Genomic DNA, 20,773 nt, shown 5'->3' with positions numbered 1-20,773 from the left:
TGAATGGGTGGAAGAGATATCTGTATTAAAACAAAATACAGTTTGGAAGATGGAAGAAAGATTCGAGTTTGTTGGCTGATAGGTCAGTCCCAAACTGAGAAAGAATTATCTCTCTCTTTTTCCTTCTGTCCCTTTGGGGAAATACAGGGGGAATAGATATCCACATAACTGCATAATTTATTCAGAATAGCAAATAGATTCATAACCTTTTTAGTGTTAACGACGGTATTTTTTTTAATCACCATAACAAGACATCTGTTTTGTGAGTTGCTCCTGCTGCAGACATATGCAAAGACAGAACTGGTCTGAGGCAACATGCAGCTTGCCAGGGCTATCTGGCTATATCTACCAATCCAATTATACTCTGCATAGGGTAGGACTAGGGGTTAATACTGTGTATTATCCTGGAGGAGTATTCCCTATCAGATTTCCCCAAACACGTTTACACTAAAAAGGAGATTGGGATATAAAGGCTGGAAAGCACATCAAGTGGCTGGATGTGTTTTTCAGCTTCTCAGATGGGTAGGCATTTGGTGTAAATATCTGTTGAACATCTGACATAGGGCCTGCTACTCCGTAGATAATCACTAAATAATTGTTGAATAATTTCTATCCATTTGACAAATTTTCCACGACCTGAGGCCTTCAAAACTTATATAAGGCAAAATGTCTTTTGCTTTGATGCTAGATTCTTGGTCCAGTGGGATTTATGAAAAGTTCCATTTCTCTGTCTGAGGATGAACAATGGAAGAGACTACGAACAATGCTGTCTCCAACCTTCACCAGTGGGAAGCTCAAGGAGGTAAGAAAAGGAGGGTTTTCAATTAGAAAGTTAAGGAATACATCCGTGGGCAGATAGGAAATAAGATTACAGTCCATTTCTTAGGGGTAGTTTGCTGAATTTGGGCTTCCTAAAAATGGTCTTTTAGCTTCATGTCCTGGAAGAGACATGATAAGATTTGTTATTAGATGTCCCTATTGCTTCATGCTTATGAAAGCTGTGTAATTTTAGGACTTGATTCTTGGATTTAAGTCAGGTGGTGTTGTATTTGTGTGTAGATGTTCCCCATCATTGGCCAGTATGGAGATGTGTTGGTGAGGAACCTGAGGAAGGAGGCAGAGAAAGGCAATCCTGTCACCTTGAAAGAGTAAGTAGAGCTGCATCTCCTGGGCTTCTGGCTCTGTCATGACACTTTCCAGCTGCTGACACAGAACCAAACTCCCACTGTTGAGTTAGTGCAGTGAATAAACAGAAGTAGGCATATGGTGCTACAAGTCCAGTGGGCCACCCAAGAAGAGGTAGCACCCCTCAAAAGGCAGGGCAGTCAGGAGAAAGCATCTTCTTTTGTGTACATGAGGCGGGATTAATTTATCTACTTGATTGTCCCCTTGGATATTCTAGAAGACAAAAATACATCGTTTCAAAAGAAGAAACATAATTTATCAAATCGTTGAGTGTAGAGGGTATGGAATGGTGGGAGGGGAAGGCACTTTGTACATATTGGTGGGCATTGAGTGGGGCAGGGAAGTTATCGTGTGGAACTTAGAACGACTTAAACCCCTTCCTGATTTTGTTAAGGATATTAGTAAAAAAAAATATTAACTTTATGACAACTTGTCCATCTTTCAACCTTAGCAGAGAGAAAGCCCTGCTCATGGGATAAGGAGGGTGACTATATAATCTAAACTGTGATATTTTTTTAAATTATACACGATGAACAGATGTACATAGGAACTGTTCTAAAAAACTGGTGGCATATGATCACTTAGCTATGGCAACCCACAAATCAATTTTGTAGTGATTTACTATAAATGTTTTAACTAGGGACATTATTAGGTCTTACATTTTCCAGATATGAGTGTGTCCTGAGGGAAAGCTCTGATCACTGGAATTGAGGAAGAAGGGTCTTTCAGGAGTCTTAGCAGGAGTGTAGAGAAGAAGGGATAACGTTCCTTTCAGCACATAACATGGTGTTGCTGTTCACTAATGTGCTGAAGAGGAATCAGCTCTGAGCATAGATACTGTGGTGAGAGAAGGTCCGGATCAATTTTACCTTTCTTGACTCTTCTAGGAAAGGTTAATTATTCCACTGTTTGTCTTGCTCAGACACAGTGTTTATCTACCTTCTATTGCCCATACTGCAAACACACTACTGTAATTTATTTGACTTTGGGTCTCTGTTCCTTCAGGACAGAGCTCCTTGAGTTCAGACGTGTGTCTAACTTGTCATAGTGTCCCCATCACCCCTAGCACAAGGCCAGCAGTATCACTAGCATGATGCCTCTGCCGAATTCCTCATGGATACCTCATGAATGAGTGTGATGGCATATAGACTCTTCAGATTATCCAGAAGGTGGTTCTGAAAGTGTGGCTCTTACGTGGCCTGGGCATCAGAATCTAATGCTGCATGTGTTGGATAGGGATAGTAAAGAGTTTGTGATTTTAATTATCCATGTCTTTCTTTCCCTACTCAGCATCTTTGGGGCCTACAGCATGGATGTGATTACTGGTACCTCCTTTGGAGTGAACATTGATTCCCTCAACAACCCACAAGATCCCTTTGTGGAAAATATGAAGAATCTCTTCAAATTTTCCTTCCTTGATCCATTTTTCTTCTCAATATGTATGTAGATTACTATTTTTCTCCTCCCTTCCTTTTCTCCTTTTCTTCCTCCCTCACTTCCTACCTTTCTACAACAATTTTATTGAGGTATAACTTCACATAACATATAGGTCCTCTTTTAAAATGTACAATTCATAATTTGGCTATTGAGATAGTGCTGCTATAAACATTGGGGTGCATGTGCCCTTTCAAATCAGCATTTTTGTATCCTTTGGATAAATACCTAGTCAGGCAATTGTAGGGTCATAAGGTAGTTTTATTTTTAAATTTTTGAGGAACCTCCATACTGTTCTCCAGAGTGACTGAACAAGTTTGCATCCCCATCAGCAATGCAAAAGAGATCCTCTCTCTGCATTCTCGCCAACATCTGTTGTTGCCTGAGTTGTTCATGTTAGCCATTCTGACAGGTGTGAGGTCGTATCTTATTGTGGTTTTGATGTGTATTTCCCTGATGACAAGTGATGTTGAGCATTTTTTCATGTGTTGGTTGGTCATCTGGATGTCTTCTTTGGAGAAGTGTCTATTCATGTCTTTTGCCCATTTCTTCACTGGGCTATTTGTTTTTTTGGGTGTTGACTTTGATAAGTCCTTTATAATTTTGGATACTAACCCTTTATCTGATATGTCATTTGCAAATATCTTCTCCCATTACGTTGGTTGCCTTTTAGGTTTGCTGATTGTTTCCTTTGCTGTGCAGAGGCTTTTTATTTTGATAAGGTCCCAATAGGTCATTTTTGCTTTTGTTTCCCTTGCCTCCGGAGACGTGTTGAGTAAGAAGTTGCTGCAGCCAAGTTCAAAGAAGTTTTTGCCTGATTTCTCCTCAATGATTTTGATGACTTCCTGTCTTACATTGAGGTCTTTCACCCATTTTGAGTTTATTTTTTGTGTATGGTGTAAGAAAGTGGTTCAGGTTCATTCTTCTGCATGTCACTGTCCAGTTTTCCCAGCACCACTTGCTAAAGAGACTGTCTTTATTCCATTGGATATTCTTTCCTGCTTTGTCAAAGATTAGTTGGCCATACGTTTATGGGTCCATTTCTGGAGTTTCTATTCTGTTCAATTGATCTGAGTGTCTGTTTTTGTGCCAGTACCATACTGTCCTGATGATTATACCTTTGTAATACAGCTTGAAGTCTGGGATTGTGATGCCTCCTGCTTTGGTTTTCTTCTTAAAGATTGCTTTGGATATTTGGAGTCTTTTCTGGTTCCATACAAATTTTAGGAATGTTTGTTTTAGCTCTGTGAAGAATCCTGGTGTCATTTTGATAGGGATTGCATTGAACATGTAGATTGCTTTGGGAAGTATTGACATTTAACAATATTTGTTCTTCCTATCCAGGAGCATGGAATATTTTTCCACTTTTTTGTGACTTCTTCAATTTCTTTCATAAGCTTTCTATAGTTTTCAGTGTGTGATTTTTCATCTTTTTTGCTTAGGTTTATTCTTGGTATTTTATGGTTTTTGGTGCAATTATAAATGGGATCAATTCCTTGATTTCTCTTTCTGTTGCTTCATTGTTGGTGTATAGGAATGCAACCGATTTCTGTGCATTGATCTTATATTGTACAACTTTGCTGAATTTATGGATCAATTCTAGCAGGGTTTTGGTGAAGGCTTTTGGGTTTTAGAGTATCACGTCATCTGCAAAGAGTGTATGTTTGACTTTCTCCTGGATGCTTTGGGTGCCTTTATTTCTTTGTGTAGTCTTACTGCTGAGGTTAAGGCTTCCAATACTATGTTGAATAACAATGGTGAGAGTGGACATCCCTGTATTGTTCCTGACCTTAGGGGGAGAGCTCTCAGTTTTTCCCCATTGAGGATGATATTAGAGGTGGGTCTTTCATATATGGCTTTTATGATCTCCAGGTACGATCCTTCTATCCCTACTTTCTTGAGGGTTTTTATCAAGAAAGGATGCTGTAATTTGTCAAATGCTTTCTCTGAATCTTTTGGGAGGATCATGTGGTTCTTGTCCTTTCTTTTATTGGTGTGATGAGTCACATTGATTGTTTTGCAGATTTTGAATCAGCTCTGCATCCCAGGTATAAATCCCACTTGGTCATGGTGAATAAGTCTGTTAATGTATTGTTGGATCCAGTTAGCTAGTATCATCTTGAGGATTTTTTTGCATCCATGTTCATCAGGGAAATTGGTGTATAGTTAGTTCTCCTTTTTAGTGGGGTCTCTGTGTGGTTTTGGAATCAAGGTAATGCTGGCTTCATAGAAAGAGTTTGGAAGTTTTCCTTCTATTTCTATTTTTTGGAAAAGCTTCAAGAGAATAGGCGTTAACTCTTCCTTAAATTTTTGGTAGAATTCCCCTGGAAAGCCATCTGGCCCTGGACTCTTGTTTTCTGAGAGACTTTTGATTACTAATTCTATTTCTTTACTGGTTATGGGTCTGTTCAAATTTTCTGTTTCTTCCTGTTTTAGTTTTTTTTATATATATATATAAGAAATTTATTGACAAATTGGTTTCCATACAACACCCAGTGCTCATCCCAAAAGGTGCCCTCCTCAATACCCATCACCCACCCTCCCCTCCCTCCCACCCCCCATCAACCCTCAGTTTGTTCTCAGTTTTTAACAGTCTCTTATGTTTTGGCTCTCTCCCACTCTAACCTCTTTTCTTTTTTTTTTTTTCCTTCCCCTCCCCCATGGGTTCCTGTTAAGTTTCTCAGGATCCACACAAGAGTGAAACCATATGGTATCTGTCTTTCTCTGTATGGCTTATTTCACTTAGCATTACACTCTCCAGTTCCATCCACGTTGCTACAAAAGGCCATATTTCATTTTTTCTCATTGCCACGTAGTATTCCATTGTGTATATATACCACAATTTCTTTATCCATTCATCAGTTGATGGACATTTAGGCTCTTTCCATAATTTGGCTATTGTTGAGAGTGCTGCTATGAACATTGGGGTACAAGTGCCCCTATGCATCAGTACTCCTGTATCCCTTGGGTAAATTCCTAGCAGTGCTATTGCTGGGTCATAGGGTAGGTCAATTTTTAATTTTCTGAGGAACCTCCACACTGCTTTCCAGAGCGGCTGCACCAATTTGCATTCCCACCAACAGTGCAGGAGGGTTCCCGTTTCTCCACATCCTCTCCAGCATCTATAGTCTCCTGATTTGTTCATTTTGGCCACTCTGACTGGCGTGAGGTGATACCTGAGTGTGGTTTTGATTTGTATTTCCCTGATAAGGAGCGATGCTGAACATCTTTTCATGTGCCTGTTGGCCATCTGGATGTCTTCTTTAGAGAAGTGTCTATTCATGTTTTCTGCCCATTTCTTCACTGGGTTATTTGTTTTTTCGGGTGTGGAGTTTGGTGAGCTCTTTATAGATTTTAGATACTAGCCCTTTGTCCGATATGTCATTTGCAAATATCTTTTCCCATTCCGTTGGTTGCCTTTAGTTTTGTTGGTTGTTTCTTTTGCTGTGCAGAAGCTTTTTATCTTCATAAGGTCCCAGTAATTCACTTTTGCTTTTAATTCCCTTGCCTTTGGGGATGTGTCAAGTAAGAGATTGCTACGACTGAGGTCAGAGAGGTCTTTTCCTGCTTTCTCCTCTAAGGTTTTGATGGTTTCCTGTCTCACATTCAGGTCCTTTATCCATTTTGAGTTTATTTTTGTAAATGGTGTGAGAAAGTGGTCTAGTTTCAACCTTCTGCATGTTGCTGTCCAGTTCTCCCAGCACCATTTGTTAAAGAGGCTGTCTTTTTTCCATTGGATGTTCTTTCCTGCTTTGTCAAAGATGAGTTGGCCATACGTTTGTGGATCTAGTTCTGGGGTTTCTATTCTATTCCATTGGTCTGTGTGTCTGTTTTTGTGCCAATACCATGCTGTCTTGATGATTACAGCTTTGTAGTAGAGGCTAAAGTCTGGGATTGTGATGCCTCCTGTTTTGGTCTTCTTCTTCAAAATTACTTTGGCTATTCGGGGCCTTTTGTGGTTCCATATGAATTTTAGGGTTGCTTGTTCTAGTTTCGAGAAGAATGCTGGTGCAATTTTGATTGGGATTGCATTGAATGTGTAGATAGCTTTGGGTAGTATTGACATTTTGACAATATTTATTTTTCCAATCCATGAGCAGGGAATGTCTTTCCATTTCTTTAAATCTTCTTCAATTACCTTCATAAGCTTTCTGTAGTTTTCAGCATACAGATCCTTTACATCTTTGGTTAGATTTATTCCTAGGTATTTTATGCTTCTTGGTGCAATTGTGAATGGGATCAGTTTCTTTATTTGTCTTTCTGTTGCTTCATTGTTAGTGTATAAGAATGCAACTGATTTCTGTACATTGATTTTGTATCCTGCAACTTTGCTGAATTCATGTATCAGTTCTAGTAGACTTTTGGTGGAGTCTATCGGATTTTCCATGTATAATATCATGTCATCTGCAAAAAGCGAAAGCTTGACTTCATCTTTGCCAATTTTGATGCCTTTGATTTCCTTTTGTTGTCTGATTGCTGCTGCTAGCACTTCCAGCACTATGTTAAACAACAGCGGTGAGAGTGGGCATCCCTGTCGTGTTCCTCATCTCAGGGAAAAAGCTCTCAGTTTTTCCCCGTTGAGGATGATGTTAGCTGTGGGCTTTTCATAAATGGCTTTTATGATCTTTAAGTATGTTCCTTCTATCCCGACTTTCTCAAGGGTTTTTATTAAGAAAGGGTGCTGGATTTTGTCAAAGGCCTTTTCTGCATCGATTGATAGGATCATATGGTTCTTCTCTTTTTTTTTTGTTAATGTGATGTATCACGTTGATTGATTTGCGAATGTTGAACCAGCCCTGCATCCCAGGAATGAATCCCACTTGATCATGGTGAATAATTCTTTTTATATGCTGTTGAATTCGATTTGCTAGTATCTTATTGAGAATTTTTGCATCCATATTCATCAGGGATATTGGCCTGTAGTTCTCTTTTTTTACTGGGTCTCTGTCTGGTTTAGGAATCAAAGTAATACTGGCTTCATAGAATGAATCTGGAAGTTTTCCTTCCCTTTCTATTTCTTGGAATAGCTTGAGAAGGATAGGTATTATCTCTGCTTTAAATGTCTGGTAGAACTCCCCTGGGAAGCCATCTGGTCCTGGACTCTTATTTGTTGGGAGATTTTTGATAACTGATTCTATTTCTTCACTGGTTATGGGTCTGTTCAAGCTTTCTATTTCCTCCTGATTGAGTTTTGGAAGAGTGTGGGTGTTCAGGAATTTGTCCATTTCTTCCAGGTTGTCCAATTTGTTGGCATATAATTTTTCATAGTATTCCCTGATAATTGTTTGTATCTCTGAGGGATTGGTTGTAATAATTCCATTTTCATTCATGATTTTATCTATTTGGGTCATCTCCCTTTTCTTTTTTGAGAAGCCTGGCTAGAGGTTTGTCAATTTTGTTTATTTTTTCAAAAAAACCAACTCTTGGTTTCGTTGATCTGCTCTACAGTTTTTTTAGATTCTATATTGTTTATTTCTGCTCTGATCTTTATTATTTCTCTTCTTCTGCTGGGTTTAGGCTGCCTTTGCTGTTCTGCTTCTAGTTCCTTTAGGTGTGCTGTTAGATTTTGTATTTGGTATTTTTCTTGTTTCTTGAGATAGGCCTGGATTGCAATGTATTTTCCTCTCAGGACTGCCTTCGTTGCGTCCCAAAGCGTTTGGATTGTTGTATTTTCATTTTCGTTTGTTTCCATATATTTTTTGATTTCTTCTCTAATTGCCTGGTTGACCCACTCATTCTTTAGTAGGGTGTTCTTTAACCTCCATGCTTTTGGAGGTTTTCCAGACTTTTTCCTGTGGTTGATTTCAAGCTTCATAGCGTTGTGGTCTGAAAGTATGCATGGTATAATTTCAATTCTTGTAAACTTATGAAGGGCTGTTTTGTGACCCAGTATATGATCTATCTTGGAGAATGTTCCATGTGCACTCGAGAAGAAAGTATATTCTGTTGCTTTGGGATGCAGAGTTCTAAATATATCTGTCAAGTCCATCTGATCCAATGTCTCATTCAGGGCCCTTGTTTCTTTATTGACCGTGTGTCTAGATGATCTATCCATTTCTGTAAGTGGGATGTTAAAGTCCCCAGCAATTACCACATTCTTATCAATAAGGTTGCTTCTGTTTATGAGTAATTGTTTTATATATTTGGGGGCTCCGGTATTCGGCTCATAGACATTTATAATTGTTAGCTCTTCCTGATGGATAGACCCTGTAACTATTATATAATGCCCTTCTTCATCTCTTGTTACAGCCTTTAATTTAAAGTCTAGTTTGTCTGATATAAGTATGGCTACTCCAGCTTTCTTTTGGCTTCCAGTAGCATGATAAATAGTTCTCCATCCCCTCACTCTCAATCTAAAGGTGTCCTCAGGTCTAAAATGAGTCTCTTGTAGACAGCAAATAGATGGGTCTTGTTTTTTTATCCATTCTGATACCCTATGTCTTTTGGTTGGCGCATTTAATCCATTTACATTCAGTGTTATTATAGAAAGATACGGGTTTAGAGTCATTGTGATGTCTGTATGTTTTATGCTTGTAGTGATGTCTCTGGTACTTTGTCTCACAGGGTCCCCCTTAGGATCTCTTGTAGGGCTGGTTTAGTGGTGACAAATTCCTTCAGTTTTTGTTTGTTTGGGAAGACCTTTATCTCTCCTTCTATTCTAAATGACAGACTTGCTGGATAAAGGATTCTCGGCTGCATATTTTTTCTGTCTAGCACACTGAAAATCTCGTGCCAAGTCTTTCTGGCCTGCCAAGTTTCAAAAGAGAGATCAGTCACGAGTCTTATAGGTCTCCCTTTATATGTGAGGGCACGTTTACCCCTTGCTGCTTTCAGAATTTTCTCTTTATCCTTGTATTTTGCCAGTTTCACTATGATATGTCATGCAGAAGATCGATTCAAGTTACGTCTGAAGGGAGTTCTCTGTGCCTCTTGGATTTCAATGCCTTTTTCCTTCCCCAGTTCAGGGAAGTTCTCAGCTATTATTTCTTCAAGTACACCTTCAGCACCTTTCCCTCTCTCTTCCTCCTCTGGGATACCAATTATGCGTATATTATTTCTTTTTAGTGTATCACTTAGTTCTCTAATTTTCCCCTCATACTCCTGGATTTTTTTATCTCTCTTTTTCTCAGCTTCCTCTTTTTCCATAACTGTATCTTCTAGTTCACCTATTCTCTCCTCTGCCTCTTCCATCCGAGCCGTGGTGGTTTGCATTTTGTTTTGCATTTCATTTAAAGCGTTTTTCAGCTCCTCGTGACTGTTCCTTAGTCCCTTGATCTCTGTAGCAAGAGATTCTCTGCTGTCCTGTATACTGTTTTCCAGCCCAGCGATTAATTTTATGACTATTATTCTAAATTCACTTTCTGTTATATTATTTAAATCCTTTTTGATCAGCTCATTAGCTGTTGTTATTTCCTGGAGATTCTTCTGAGGGGAATTCTTCCGCTTGGTTATTTTGGATAGTCCCTGGTGTGGTGAGGACCTGCAGGTCACTTCCCCTGTGCTGTGGTGTATAACTGGAGTTGGTGGGCGGGGCTGCAGTCAGTCCTGATGTCTGCCCCCAGCCCACCGCTGGGGCCACAGTCAGACTGGTGTATGCCTTCTCTTCCCCTCTCCTAGGGACGGGATTCACTGTGGGGTGGCGTGGCCCGTCTGGGCTACTTGCACACTGCCAGGCTTGTGATGCTGGGGATCTGGCGTATTAGCTGGGGTGGGAAGGCAAGGTGCACGGCGGCAGGGGGGGGCAGGCTTAGCTCGCTTCTCCTTAGGTGATCCACTTCAGGAGGGGCCCTGTGGCAGCCGGAGGGAGTCAGATCCGCTGCCGGAGGTTTGGCTCCGCAGAAGCACAGAGTTGGGTGTTTGCGCGGAGCGAGCAATTTCCCTGGCCGGAACCGGTTCCCTTTGGGATTTTGGCTGGGGGATGGGCGGGGGAGATGGCGCTGGCGAGCGCCTTTGTTCCCCACCAAACTGAGCTCTGTCGTCCGGGGGCTCCGCAGCTCACCCTCCCTTTGTCCTCCAGCCTTCCCGCTTTCCGAGCAGAGCTGTTAACTTATGACCTCCCAGACGCTAAGTCGCGCTTGCTGTCGGAACACAGTCCGTCAGGCCCCTCCGCTTTTGCAAGCCGGACTCGGGGGCTCTGCTTGGCTGGCGAGCCGCCCCTCCGCCCCGGCTCCCTCCCGCCAGTCCGTGGAGCGCGCACCGCCTCGCCGCCCTTCCTACCCTCTTCCGTGGGCCTCTCGTCTGCACTTGGGTCTGGTGACTCCGTTCTGCTCCCTGTTTTAGTTTTGATAGTTACATGTTTCTAGGAATTTGTCCATTTCTTCCAGATTGCCCATTTTATTGGAGTATAATTGCTGATAATATTGTCTTATTGTTTTTATTTCTGCCGTGCTGGTTATGATCTCTTCTCTTTCATTCTTGATTTTATTTATTTGGGACATTTCCTTTTTCTTTTTGATCAAACTGTCTAGGGGGTTATCAATGTTGTTAATTCTTTCAAAGAACCAGCTTCTGGTTTAATTGATCTCTTCTACTGTTTTCTTTTGTTTTGTTTTGATAGCATTGATGTCTGCTCTATACTTTATTATTTCCTGTCTTCTGGTGGTTTGGGGTTTTATTTGCTGTTCTTTTTCCAGCTCTTTAAGGTGTAAGGTTAGGTTGTGTATCTGAAACCTTTCTTACTTCTTTAGGAAGGCCTAGATTGCTATATACTTTCCTCTTATGACCACCTTTGCTGCATCCCAGAGGCTTGGGGCTGTGGTGTTATCATTTTCATTGGCTTCCATGTACTTTTTAATTTCCTTTTTAACTTCTTGGTTAGCCCATTCATTTTTTAGTAGGATGTTCTTTAGTCTCCAAATATTTTTTACCTTTTCAAAATTTCTTGTGGTTGATTTTGAGTTTCATAGCATTGTGGTCTGAAAATATGCATGGCACGATCTTGATTTTTTTTTTTTTTTTGTACTTACTTAGGGCTGATTTGTGTCCAGTATATGGTCTCTTCTGGAAAACGTTCCATGTGCACTGGAGAAGAATGTGCATTCTGCTGCTTTTGGATGAAATGTTCTGAATATATCCATTAAGTCCATCTATTCCACTGTGTCATTCAAAGCCACACTGTGTCATTTTTCCTTGTTGATTTTCTGTTTTGATGATCTGTCCATTGTTGTAACTAGGGTATTGAAGTCCCCTACTATTATGGTATTATTATCAATGAGTTTCTTTATGTTTCTGATTAATTAGTTATATGTTTGGGTGCTTTCACATTTGGAGCATACATGTTTACAATTGTTAGGTCTTCTTGGTGGATAGTTCCCTTAATTATGATATAATGCCCTTCTTCATCTCTTGCTACAGTCTATATTTTAAAGTCTAGATTGTCTGATGTAAGTATGGCTACTCAGGCTTTCTTTTGTCAACCATTAGCACGATAGTTGGTTCTCCATCCCCTTGCTTTCAATATGAAGATCACTTTAGGTCTAAAGTAGGTCTCTTGTAAACAGCATATAGATGGGTCTTATTTTCTTATACATTCTGTTACCCTTTGTCTTCTGATTGGAGCATTGAGTCCACTGACGTTTAGAGTGAGTACTGAAAGATATGAATTTATTGCCATTATGATGCTTGTAGAGTTGGAGTTTCTGGTGGTGTTAATTATATTTATATATATATTATATATATATTCTATAATAATAAATATAAATATAAATATATATTATATAATATAATATATATTATATATTATATATAACCCATATAATAATATATGTATTATATTATATATAACCCATATAATAATATATATAATATAATATATATTATATATTATATATAACCCATATAATAATATATGTATTATATATTATATATTATATATATAACCCTATATATATTATATATATAATATTAATATATATAATATATATAATATATTTATATTATAATTATATTAATGTTTATTTATTTATTTTTGAGAGACATAGAGACAGAATGCAAGTGGGGGAGGGGCAGAGAGAGAGGGAGACACAGAATCCAAAGCAGGTTCCAGGCTCTGAGCTGTCAGCACAGAGCCTGATGCTGGTTCGAACTCATTAACTATGAGATCATGACCTGAACTGAAGCCAACACTTAAACTACTGAGCCACCCAGGCACCCCCTCCAAGTAATTCTTAATTGCCTTTTTGATTTCTTCTTTGAACCATTGGTTATATAAGAGTATAATGTTTAATTTCCACATATTTTATTTGTGGGTTTCCCAATTTTGTTTATGTTCTCAATTTCTAATTTTATTTCATTGTGGTTGAAGGGCATACTGTGTATTATTTGCATCCTGACAACAGTTTCTTAAACATCATGATTAATTATGAGATTGACGCGCTGCCTACTGCGCTAAGGAGGCAGGTACATCATGATTAATTAAAGTAGCATATTATGGTCTGGTTTATACAAAGAGGTTCTAGTCTAAAAATAAAAGCTAAGATATCCAGGGATGTAATTCTGTTGCTTTGGTCACTCCAAACCTGTGGAAGTAGACACTGATCTCACTGCTGTAGTGGTGGTCCTCATGTGTGACGTGCCCTGGCTCAGCCATTGGTTTGAAATTTCCAATAAAGGCCATAAGGGAATGACTCCTGGTTTCAATGACTCCTGGTGTCTTTTACTCCTCTGATTAGAAGAGCAAATTATAATTGCTCCAGGTAAATTTTGCATTTTCACTGTGCTTTCCATTGTTCTTTTTCCTTACAGTACTCTTCCCATTCCTTACCCCAATTTTTGAACTATTAAATATCTGGATGTTTCCAAAAAAAGTTACTGATTTTTTCACAAAATCTATAAAAAGTATGAAGGAAAGTCGCCTCAAAGATAAACAAAAGGTAAATCCAGTGGTGGTTACATGTGGATGTTCGCTTTTGATCTTTTATTGAGTTGTGTACATCTCATGTGTGTACTTCTATGCATGTTTTTATGGTAGGTAGAGCACTGTAGGGTTTAGAGCAGGAGAGTTCTAACATTTTAGAATTAAAAAGGAGGAAGTTAAGGAAGGAGATAAGAAAATGAGTCAGAGAAAGAATGTTTAAAATTTAATAATAAGCATGGCAACTAGTATGTCACTGCACAAAATTTGGTGAGAGAAAAACTACCACTTCACTTCAATAAATTGTCGAAGCATAAAAATTACTGCGTAAAAATAATTTTCTGTATTGTAATTTTTCCAGATCTTGCATTGGCAAAGAATGCCTTCAATTCTAAGCCTCTTGTTTTACACATTCTCTAGTGGAATGTCCTGTTAGGCACTTGGTGGAGTATAGTCTGTGTTAAACTTGAGCTTGCCATTGTCTGGAGTGGGCAGGAGTCTTCTCTGGGCACTAAGACTGCAAGATGGCTAAGCCAGTTTTGCCTCATGAGGCCCGGTGGCCAGAAAAGAATGTGTGCTGCACAGGGAGACAGGGCTGGGTACCCCAGGATGTCACTGAAGATTATGCAGAGTTCTGAGAGGGTGGGGCACTGGAAGATGCTGACACACAGCTGCTCATTGACACTGCAGGGGTCAGGGGATTGATCTTTGTGACCATTCATTAAGAATTAAGGCCAGAGTTAAAAAGGACTGGAATCATGGACTTTCTCTTGAGCAAGCAGGCATGGCAAGAGAGGGAGCAGGCAATTCTTTGGCCAGGAAGCTGTAGTCAAAAGCCAGAAAAGCTGAAGACAAGAACCAAAAAGCAGTGAAACACAGTAGCTGAATTCCTGTCAGGGAAGCATCCTGTTCTCCAAGTTTGTACCTGGATGTTTTTGTTTAGTGATGACTCTGACAAAACTAGTGAGACCTTTGTGCATAAAGGGGCCATATTCTCAAGAAAGAAGTTAAGTCCTGAACCCCTGACTTAATTCTGACTTCACAAGTGACTTTTTGTCATTGAAACTTCTCTTTCTGCTTCCAGCACCGAGTGGATTTGCTCCAGCTGATGATTAACTCCCAGAATTCCAAAGAAATGGACACCCATAAAGGTAAGCAAGGAGAGTTTCAGAGAACCAGTGATGGTAGACTCAGAGGCAGCGGTGGTTCTGAGATGTGCAGGAAGGTTTTTAGCAAGTGGAATTCTGCAAATTGAAGAACAACACATGTTTAGATAGAAACAGAGCAGAAGCACTGTTTTCAGAAGCCCACAGTCTCAGGTTTGTTCAGAGCCTGTTGGCAATGATAGACTAAGAAGTCAGTTGTCTGCCACAGGGGAGCTTGTTTCCAATGTGAATCCTGTGGCTTACTCCAGACCCACTGAATCAGAACCTCTGTCTGGAAATTCACATCAAGGCTTCATCACACCAGGAGGCACATGGCCCCATTGTTGGTGACCTTCACTTGGGACACCTGGTTAAAGTTGTGTTCACTGGCATAACATACTTGTAAAGTTTTATTTTTCCCTTCATAATTAATAAATAACTGGTGCAGGAAGCCTTTGCAACTGTGTAAATACTGTGGGTTTTTTTTCAAAGTTTAACTTATTACCTATCTTGTCCATGGATGGCATTTGACTGAAACCATTAATACCATGATGGTTTCAGCATGGTGAATTTCTAAATACATCCTTTCTTCTATATTTATGAGTTAATGTTCCATTGTTAGGGAGCTATTAATCTCTCATGAATTAATTTATTTATATATGTCAGTATGATCTCATATATAACTAAATCTCTTACATCATTTTTATTTAGATCCTCAATTCTCTCACATTTGTCATCTGGAAGGCCTTTCAAGTGGGCTTCTGTGTATTATTTTTATTCTTTCTTCTTTTTAAGGCTTTCAATAGAGTTTATTTTTTATAGCAGTTTTAGGTTCACTAAAATTGAGTGAAAAACAGAGATTTCCCATATTCCTGTGCTCTACCTACAGTCAGCCTCCCACATTATCAAAATCCCTCACAATGTGGTGTGTGTGTGTATATTATTTATTGTGTGTATATATTTATTACAATCAATGTCCCTACAGTGACACATTATTGCCACCCCAAATCCTTGGTTTACATTACAGTTCACTCTTGGTGTTGTCCATTCTATAGGTTTTAACAAATGTATAATGATGTCTATTCACCTTTACAGTATTCTGTATCCTTTTCCCATATCATTTTCTGAGAATTTCCTTGCATTCTGGTGTGAGACATTCCAGGTTTATGTTTTGTTTCCCCTGATGAGTGTTGGAATCAGCCATTTCTCCATGAATCTGTTTCCTATTAGTGAGAAATGGTATTTAGAAATACAAATCTGGGATCTAGGAGTGTTCATTGCTACTAGGGTTTCTTTGCTTCTATTTTCTCTCAGAAGACCAAGATAAGAACATGAAATATATTTATACAGGAGTGTTAAATGTAAGTATGTCTATATCTATCCATAACCATTAATGTAATTATGTTCTATATATCTGAAAGAAAAAAGGAGTCTTGATTTGTAGTTGTTTCTATGACAGAAATATTCCCATTGTGTTTAATTTCAAGCTATCTCTGGTTTGACAAAAATCTCACAAAATTCTTGAATATTTAGCCATAGATTTTGGAGAAAAAGGATGGTTTATTCCATCATACCACAAAAAAATATATCCTATATCTATTTCTATCATCTATCTATCATCTATCTAATATATATGTGTGTGTGTGTGTGTGTGTGTGTGTGTGTATACCTATTCTATTATGTCTATCTATCTAGTCCTACTGCTTTCTGTGATGAAGGAAATATTCTATATATTCCCAGTTCAGTACAGAACTACTATACACATGTGGTTATTGAGAACTTGACATGTGGCTAGAGTCACTGAAGAACTGAATTTTATATTGTATTTAGTTAATTAAGATTTAAGTATAAATAGTCACATCTGGCAAGTAGCTACTGTATTTGAAAGCACAACTCTAAACTTTGATTATCATGGGGTTCATGGTAATTGAGGGGAAGAATTTGATAGTTGAATTTATCCACAGTAGCATCATAGAAAGTATGACTGGGAAATCAGAACTCTGTAGACCTTTCTTATACTCGTTTTGTATTGCTCTTAGTTGTGAGTTATCTATTTGTGGCAGGTACCACGTTAATTTCAGTGCTCTAAGTATCTAATGGTCTTAACACAGTGCTGATCAAAGAAATTAAAGCCTGACCATGCTGAGTTTCTGCCAGGAGAAAATCAAAAGGGAGGCCAACATATATTCAGAGTGGGACCATTTTCTCAGGAAGGTTACAATCAGGCCATGAGTGAATAAGCATTGCTAATTCCACTTACTGGATTCTCTTTATATTTCATGCTAGCCATTGTCCTTCTATCGATCATTGTTTCTCTTGCTGTTTTAATGTGGTTGATTAGGCTAGCATCAGACACTACCCTTCTAGCTTTTTGTCTGTGTTGTAGTTTCTGTATATATCTGAGATCATCCACTTGAAGAATGTACCCCAGGTCTTCTATTAGCTGAGACCTCTCAAAGTTGTAATCCAGGCTTCTCAAACTAGGTTGTGTGCAAAACTCCCCACGTCTTGTGAAGCTCAAATGTTGATTTGACAGTTCTAGGGTGAGGTTTGAGATTCTATATTTATAATAAGCTCCCAGATGTTGCAACTGCTGCTGGTCCATGGACCACACTTTTTTTTAAAAAAAATTTTTTTTTCAACGTTTATTTATTTTTGGGACAGAGAGAGACAGAGCATGAACGGGGGAGGGGCAGAGAGAGAGGGAGACACAGAATCGGAAACAGGCTCCAGGCTCCGAGCCATCAGCCCAGAGCCCGACGCGGGGCTCGAACTCACGGACCGCGAGATCGTGACCTGGCTGAAGTCGGACGCTTAACCGACTGCGCCACCCAGGCGCCCCTGGACCACACTTTGAGTAGCAAGTTTATCTGTACCCCAACATTGTTCTCTTAAGTCTTCACTAGTATGTTAAGATGAAAGATCATTTAATTTTCCTGACTAGCCTTAGCATTGCAAACTCTCCCAAAAGAATTTACGCTGTATTTTAGCTGGAAGAATTTAAATTTTCATGGGGAACAGTGCTATCTCATGTTACTTATGGCTGAATTACTTTTATGATTCTCCAGTGAACAAACTGATAGCACTGTGTACATTAGACAGAAATGTCATCTTATGAAACTACCCACCTGTGGTGGTGGGGAGGGTGGCATAACCAGAAACAGAAGGCTAAGAATAGTATATACCTTGGGAATAAACAGATCAAGATAACTTATGGCTCTTTCTGGCTCTGGAAGATAGGCATTAGAGTGGAAACCCTTCAGAGTTTGATTCCAAATTGCTTTTGTATTTTACTCCTGAGGGATTTGAGAGTTTCAGATGGATTTCTCATCATCTACTATGATGTTTTACATTTGCCTGGTGTAGCTAAAATGCATTTCCTCTCCTTTTAGCTCTGTCTGATCTAGAGCTTGTGGCCCAATCTATTATGCTTATTTTTGCTGGCTATGAGACCACAAGCACTTCTCTTTCCTTCCTTGTGTATGAATTGGCCACTCACCCTGATGTCCAGCAGAAACTGCAGGAGGAGATTGATGCGACTTTCCCCGATAAGGTGAGCAGGTCATACCTGCAAAGGGAATAAGGATGGGCTTGGATATGCCTCAGTAACAGATTAGCCCTCTGATCTAGTGGGTTTTCATAGCAAAGGTTCACTTTTAACTCACATTCCCATATCCAACATAGGTCTTAGTAGAGGATGGGAGTGAGTCTCTGCTCCATATAGGTACTTGGGAATACAGGGCATCGAGGCTCCACTTTTAATACCTGTATTAGTTGGAACTTCATGTTGGCTGTGGAACAAGAACTAGAGTTGTATACCTGATTTTCAAATGTTTGGCCCTGAACTGACATACATCTCCTCAGTTCACAGTCCATTTGCAAGTTGTTTCCCATAGGTTCACATAGGCTGGGAAATATGGGGGTCTACACGGATATCGGATAAGTAGTGAGTGTCTCTACTACATGCCCTAAGAAGTGCCATCTCAAATTATCTCCATGCCACAAGGCAGGAAACTTAGCTATGGAGAGACAACATAACTTTCTTACACTATCACTAGTATTAAAGAAGCCAGGCTAGGAGCCAGGGTGCCTGTGTCCTGATTGAACTCTTAATCTCTCCAATGTTGGCTCTTAAATATAACACCAAGAGATAGGTATATATTGCCCATGCTGTCTCAGATCTCTTCCCAAACTGGAATTCCCTGTTTATGAAGAGACCTGGCCTCTGGGGCTGGAGTGGCTTATTTGGTGAATAGTGAAATCCTGAAGGGACAACTAGAAGACCCTTATAGTGGCAGAGAATGGGGCTGAGAGTAGGGCTCTTATCCCCTTTACAATGGACCCTACAACTGAAGTTGTTTGTCAACAATTGGTAGCATCCAATCCTACCTACCTCTTGCCATTTTGGGTTGAAAGGAACTGGTGTCTCCCCAAATTATTTATGGTTTTTATATAATATAGTGTCTCTCTCCACATATTGTATATATATTTGAAGAACTAGGAAGCAGGATATTTCCAGTAGAAAAGTTTATGTGGCTAGGGTATTTTTTTATGTTGCATGTTCTCCTTCCTTGGTACAGATGTGTCGCCTTATTTTGAAAGAAACAGTGACTTCAACATTTTTCACTTAAGAGTAAGGGTCATCATATATCAGTCAGCTTTGTTCACATGAGGACAAAAACCACACATAGCTATGGGAAGGATTTCCTGTTTAGGAACAAGTCCTGTTTAGGGGAATGTCCCAATGTTCTCCCCTAGTCATTACTGTTGTATACATATCAGGGGCCATTGAGCAGGTCAAAGGACATGGTAGACATTGAAATGCTCATAAATAGTCTTTACCAAAATACATGTTTCTTAGGGATTCCTAACAGTTCAGTAGTATTGCATAGACTGAGTTGAATGTTGATTCCAAATCTCAATTTATCAAAATCTGTTTCTTTCCTACTAGGCACCTCCCACTTATGATGCCCTTGTACAGATGGAGTATCTTGACATGGTGTTGAATGAAGCTCTCAGATTATATCCAATCACTGGTAGACTTGAGAGGGTCTGTAAGAGAGATGTGGAAATCAGTGGTGTGTTCATTCCCAAAGGGGCAGTGGTGATGGTGCCAACCTTTACTCTTCACCGGGACCTGGATCTCTGGCCAGAGCCTGAGGAATTCTGTCCTGAAAGGTATGGGGAACCCTGAAAAAGAGATCCCACCCTCATATAGGAAGATATTCTGATATTTCTTTGTATGGATAACAAATATCTGATTGTTCAGTTGTTTATTTCTATATCTTTTTATATTTAGAAGTATTTTTCTAACTATAAAATGATTATTGTCAAAATTTTACAGATTGTAGTTGAGAGAAAAAGAAACTTAATGTCATCATCAGTACAATATGTCAAGATTATTAATAATTATATGTTACATCTTTGTCGACATTTTCCATGCATATATAGATTACTTAAAGTTAGAATGGCATTATATTTTTTGACTACTTAATGTAGCAGTAAACTATAATCAGTAAATTCTATGTGATTTGTGTTTATGATTATATGCATATATCATAATTTATTTAACCAATATCTTATTTAAGAAAATGGGACTCTTTTTTCTTTAAGTTTTTCTGTCCTCTCTAGCTCTATAAATTTACTCCCCACATCCTTACATTCCATGTTTATAAACCTTGGCCACCATTTCCACTAGCCCTACTGGGAAAGGAGAGTCTGTGGAGCTGAGAGTCCTCATCCCTGGCAAGAGGAGCAACCTCATGAGGATGGGGGCGTACACAAATCCTGTGATTTCTGTGGCTGCAGTCCTGTGCCAGCTCCCATCTCTCTTGTTATCTGGGGTTAGTCCAAAGCAAAGTCATCTGCTCTATAGCCATCTGAGACATCCCTCTTGAAGGGTCTTGAACTTTCTCTCTGGGAATCCAGAGCAGAGTCTGGCTTTGGGCACAGCTTGAATTCTGTAAAGAGCTGCTGCTTTCCTGTTTATTGTATTGGTGAGAAAAAATTTGGAGTACATTTGTAGGGATCTAGACTTTTAGCTCTGACTCTAAGCTCCCTGATGGCAGGGTCCTTGTCTTGTTGCATGGTGTTCTAGTGCTAGCATTGTGTCTATACATACTACTTGCTGAAAGAAGTCAGAATCGACCAAGTTGTC

At 39.3% G+C, this 20,773-nt stretch overlaps 1 protein-coding gene across 2 annotated transcripts in view; it reads left to right on the top strand.

Annotated features, from left to right (window-relative positions):
* LOC115503873 (cytochrome P450 3A12) overlaps positions 1–20,773 on the top strand; it is a 122,195-nt gene that overhangs the window by 94,447 nt on the left and 6,975 nt on the right. For both annotated transcript variants that reach the window (XM_030300403.1, XM_030300405.1), the window contains 7 exons: positions 689–802; positions 1,060–1,148; positions 2,476–2,624; positions 13,363–13,490; positions 14,556–14,622; positions 18,009–18,169; positions 19,568–19,794. In XM_030300403.1, coding sequence (XP_030156263.1) covers positions 689–802; positions 1,060–1,148; positions 2,476–2,624; positions 13,363–13,490; positions 14,556–14,622; positions 18,009–18,169; positions 19,568–19,794 — 935 coding nt within the window. The remainder of the gene's footprint in view (positions 1–688; positions 803–1,059; positions 1,149–2,475; positions 2,625–13,362; positions 13,491–14,555; positions 14,623–18,008; positions 18,170–19,567; positions 19,795–20,773) is intronic.

Source organism: Lynx canadensis, chromosome E3 (genome assembly GCF_007474595.2).
Source record: "Lynx canadensis isolate LIC74 chromosome E3, mLynCan4.pri.v2, whole genome shotgun sequence".
Taxonomy (NCBI): Eukaryota; Metazoa; Chordata; class Mammalia; order Carnivora; family Felidae; genus Lynx; species Lynx canadensis.
Note: the sequence above shows the minus strand (reverse complement) of the source record. Positions and strands in the feature narration are given on the sequence as shown.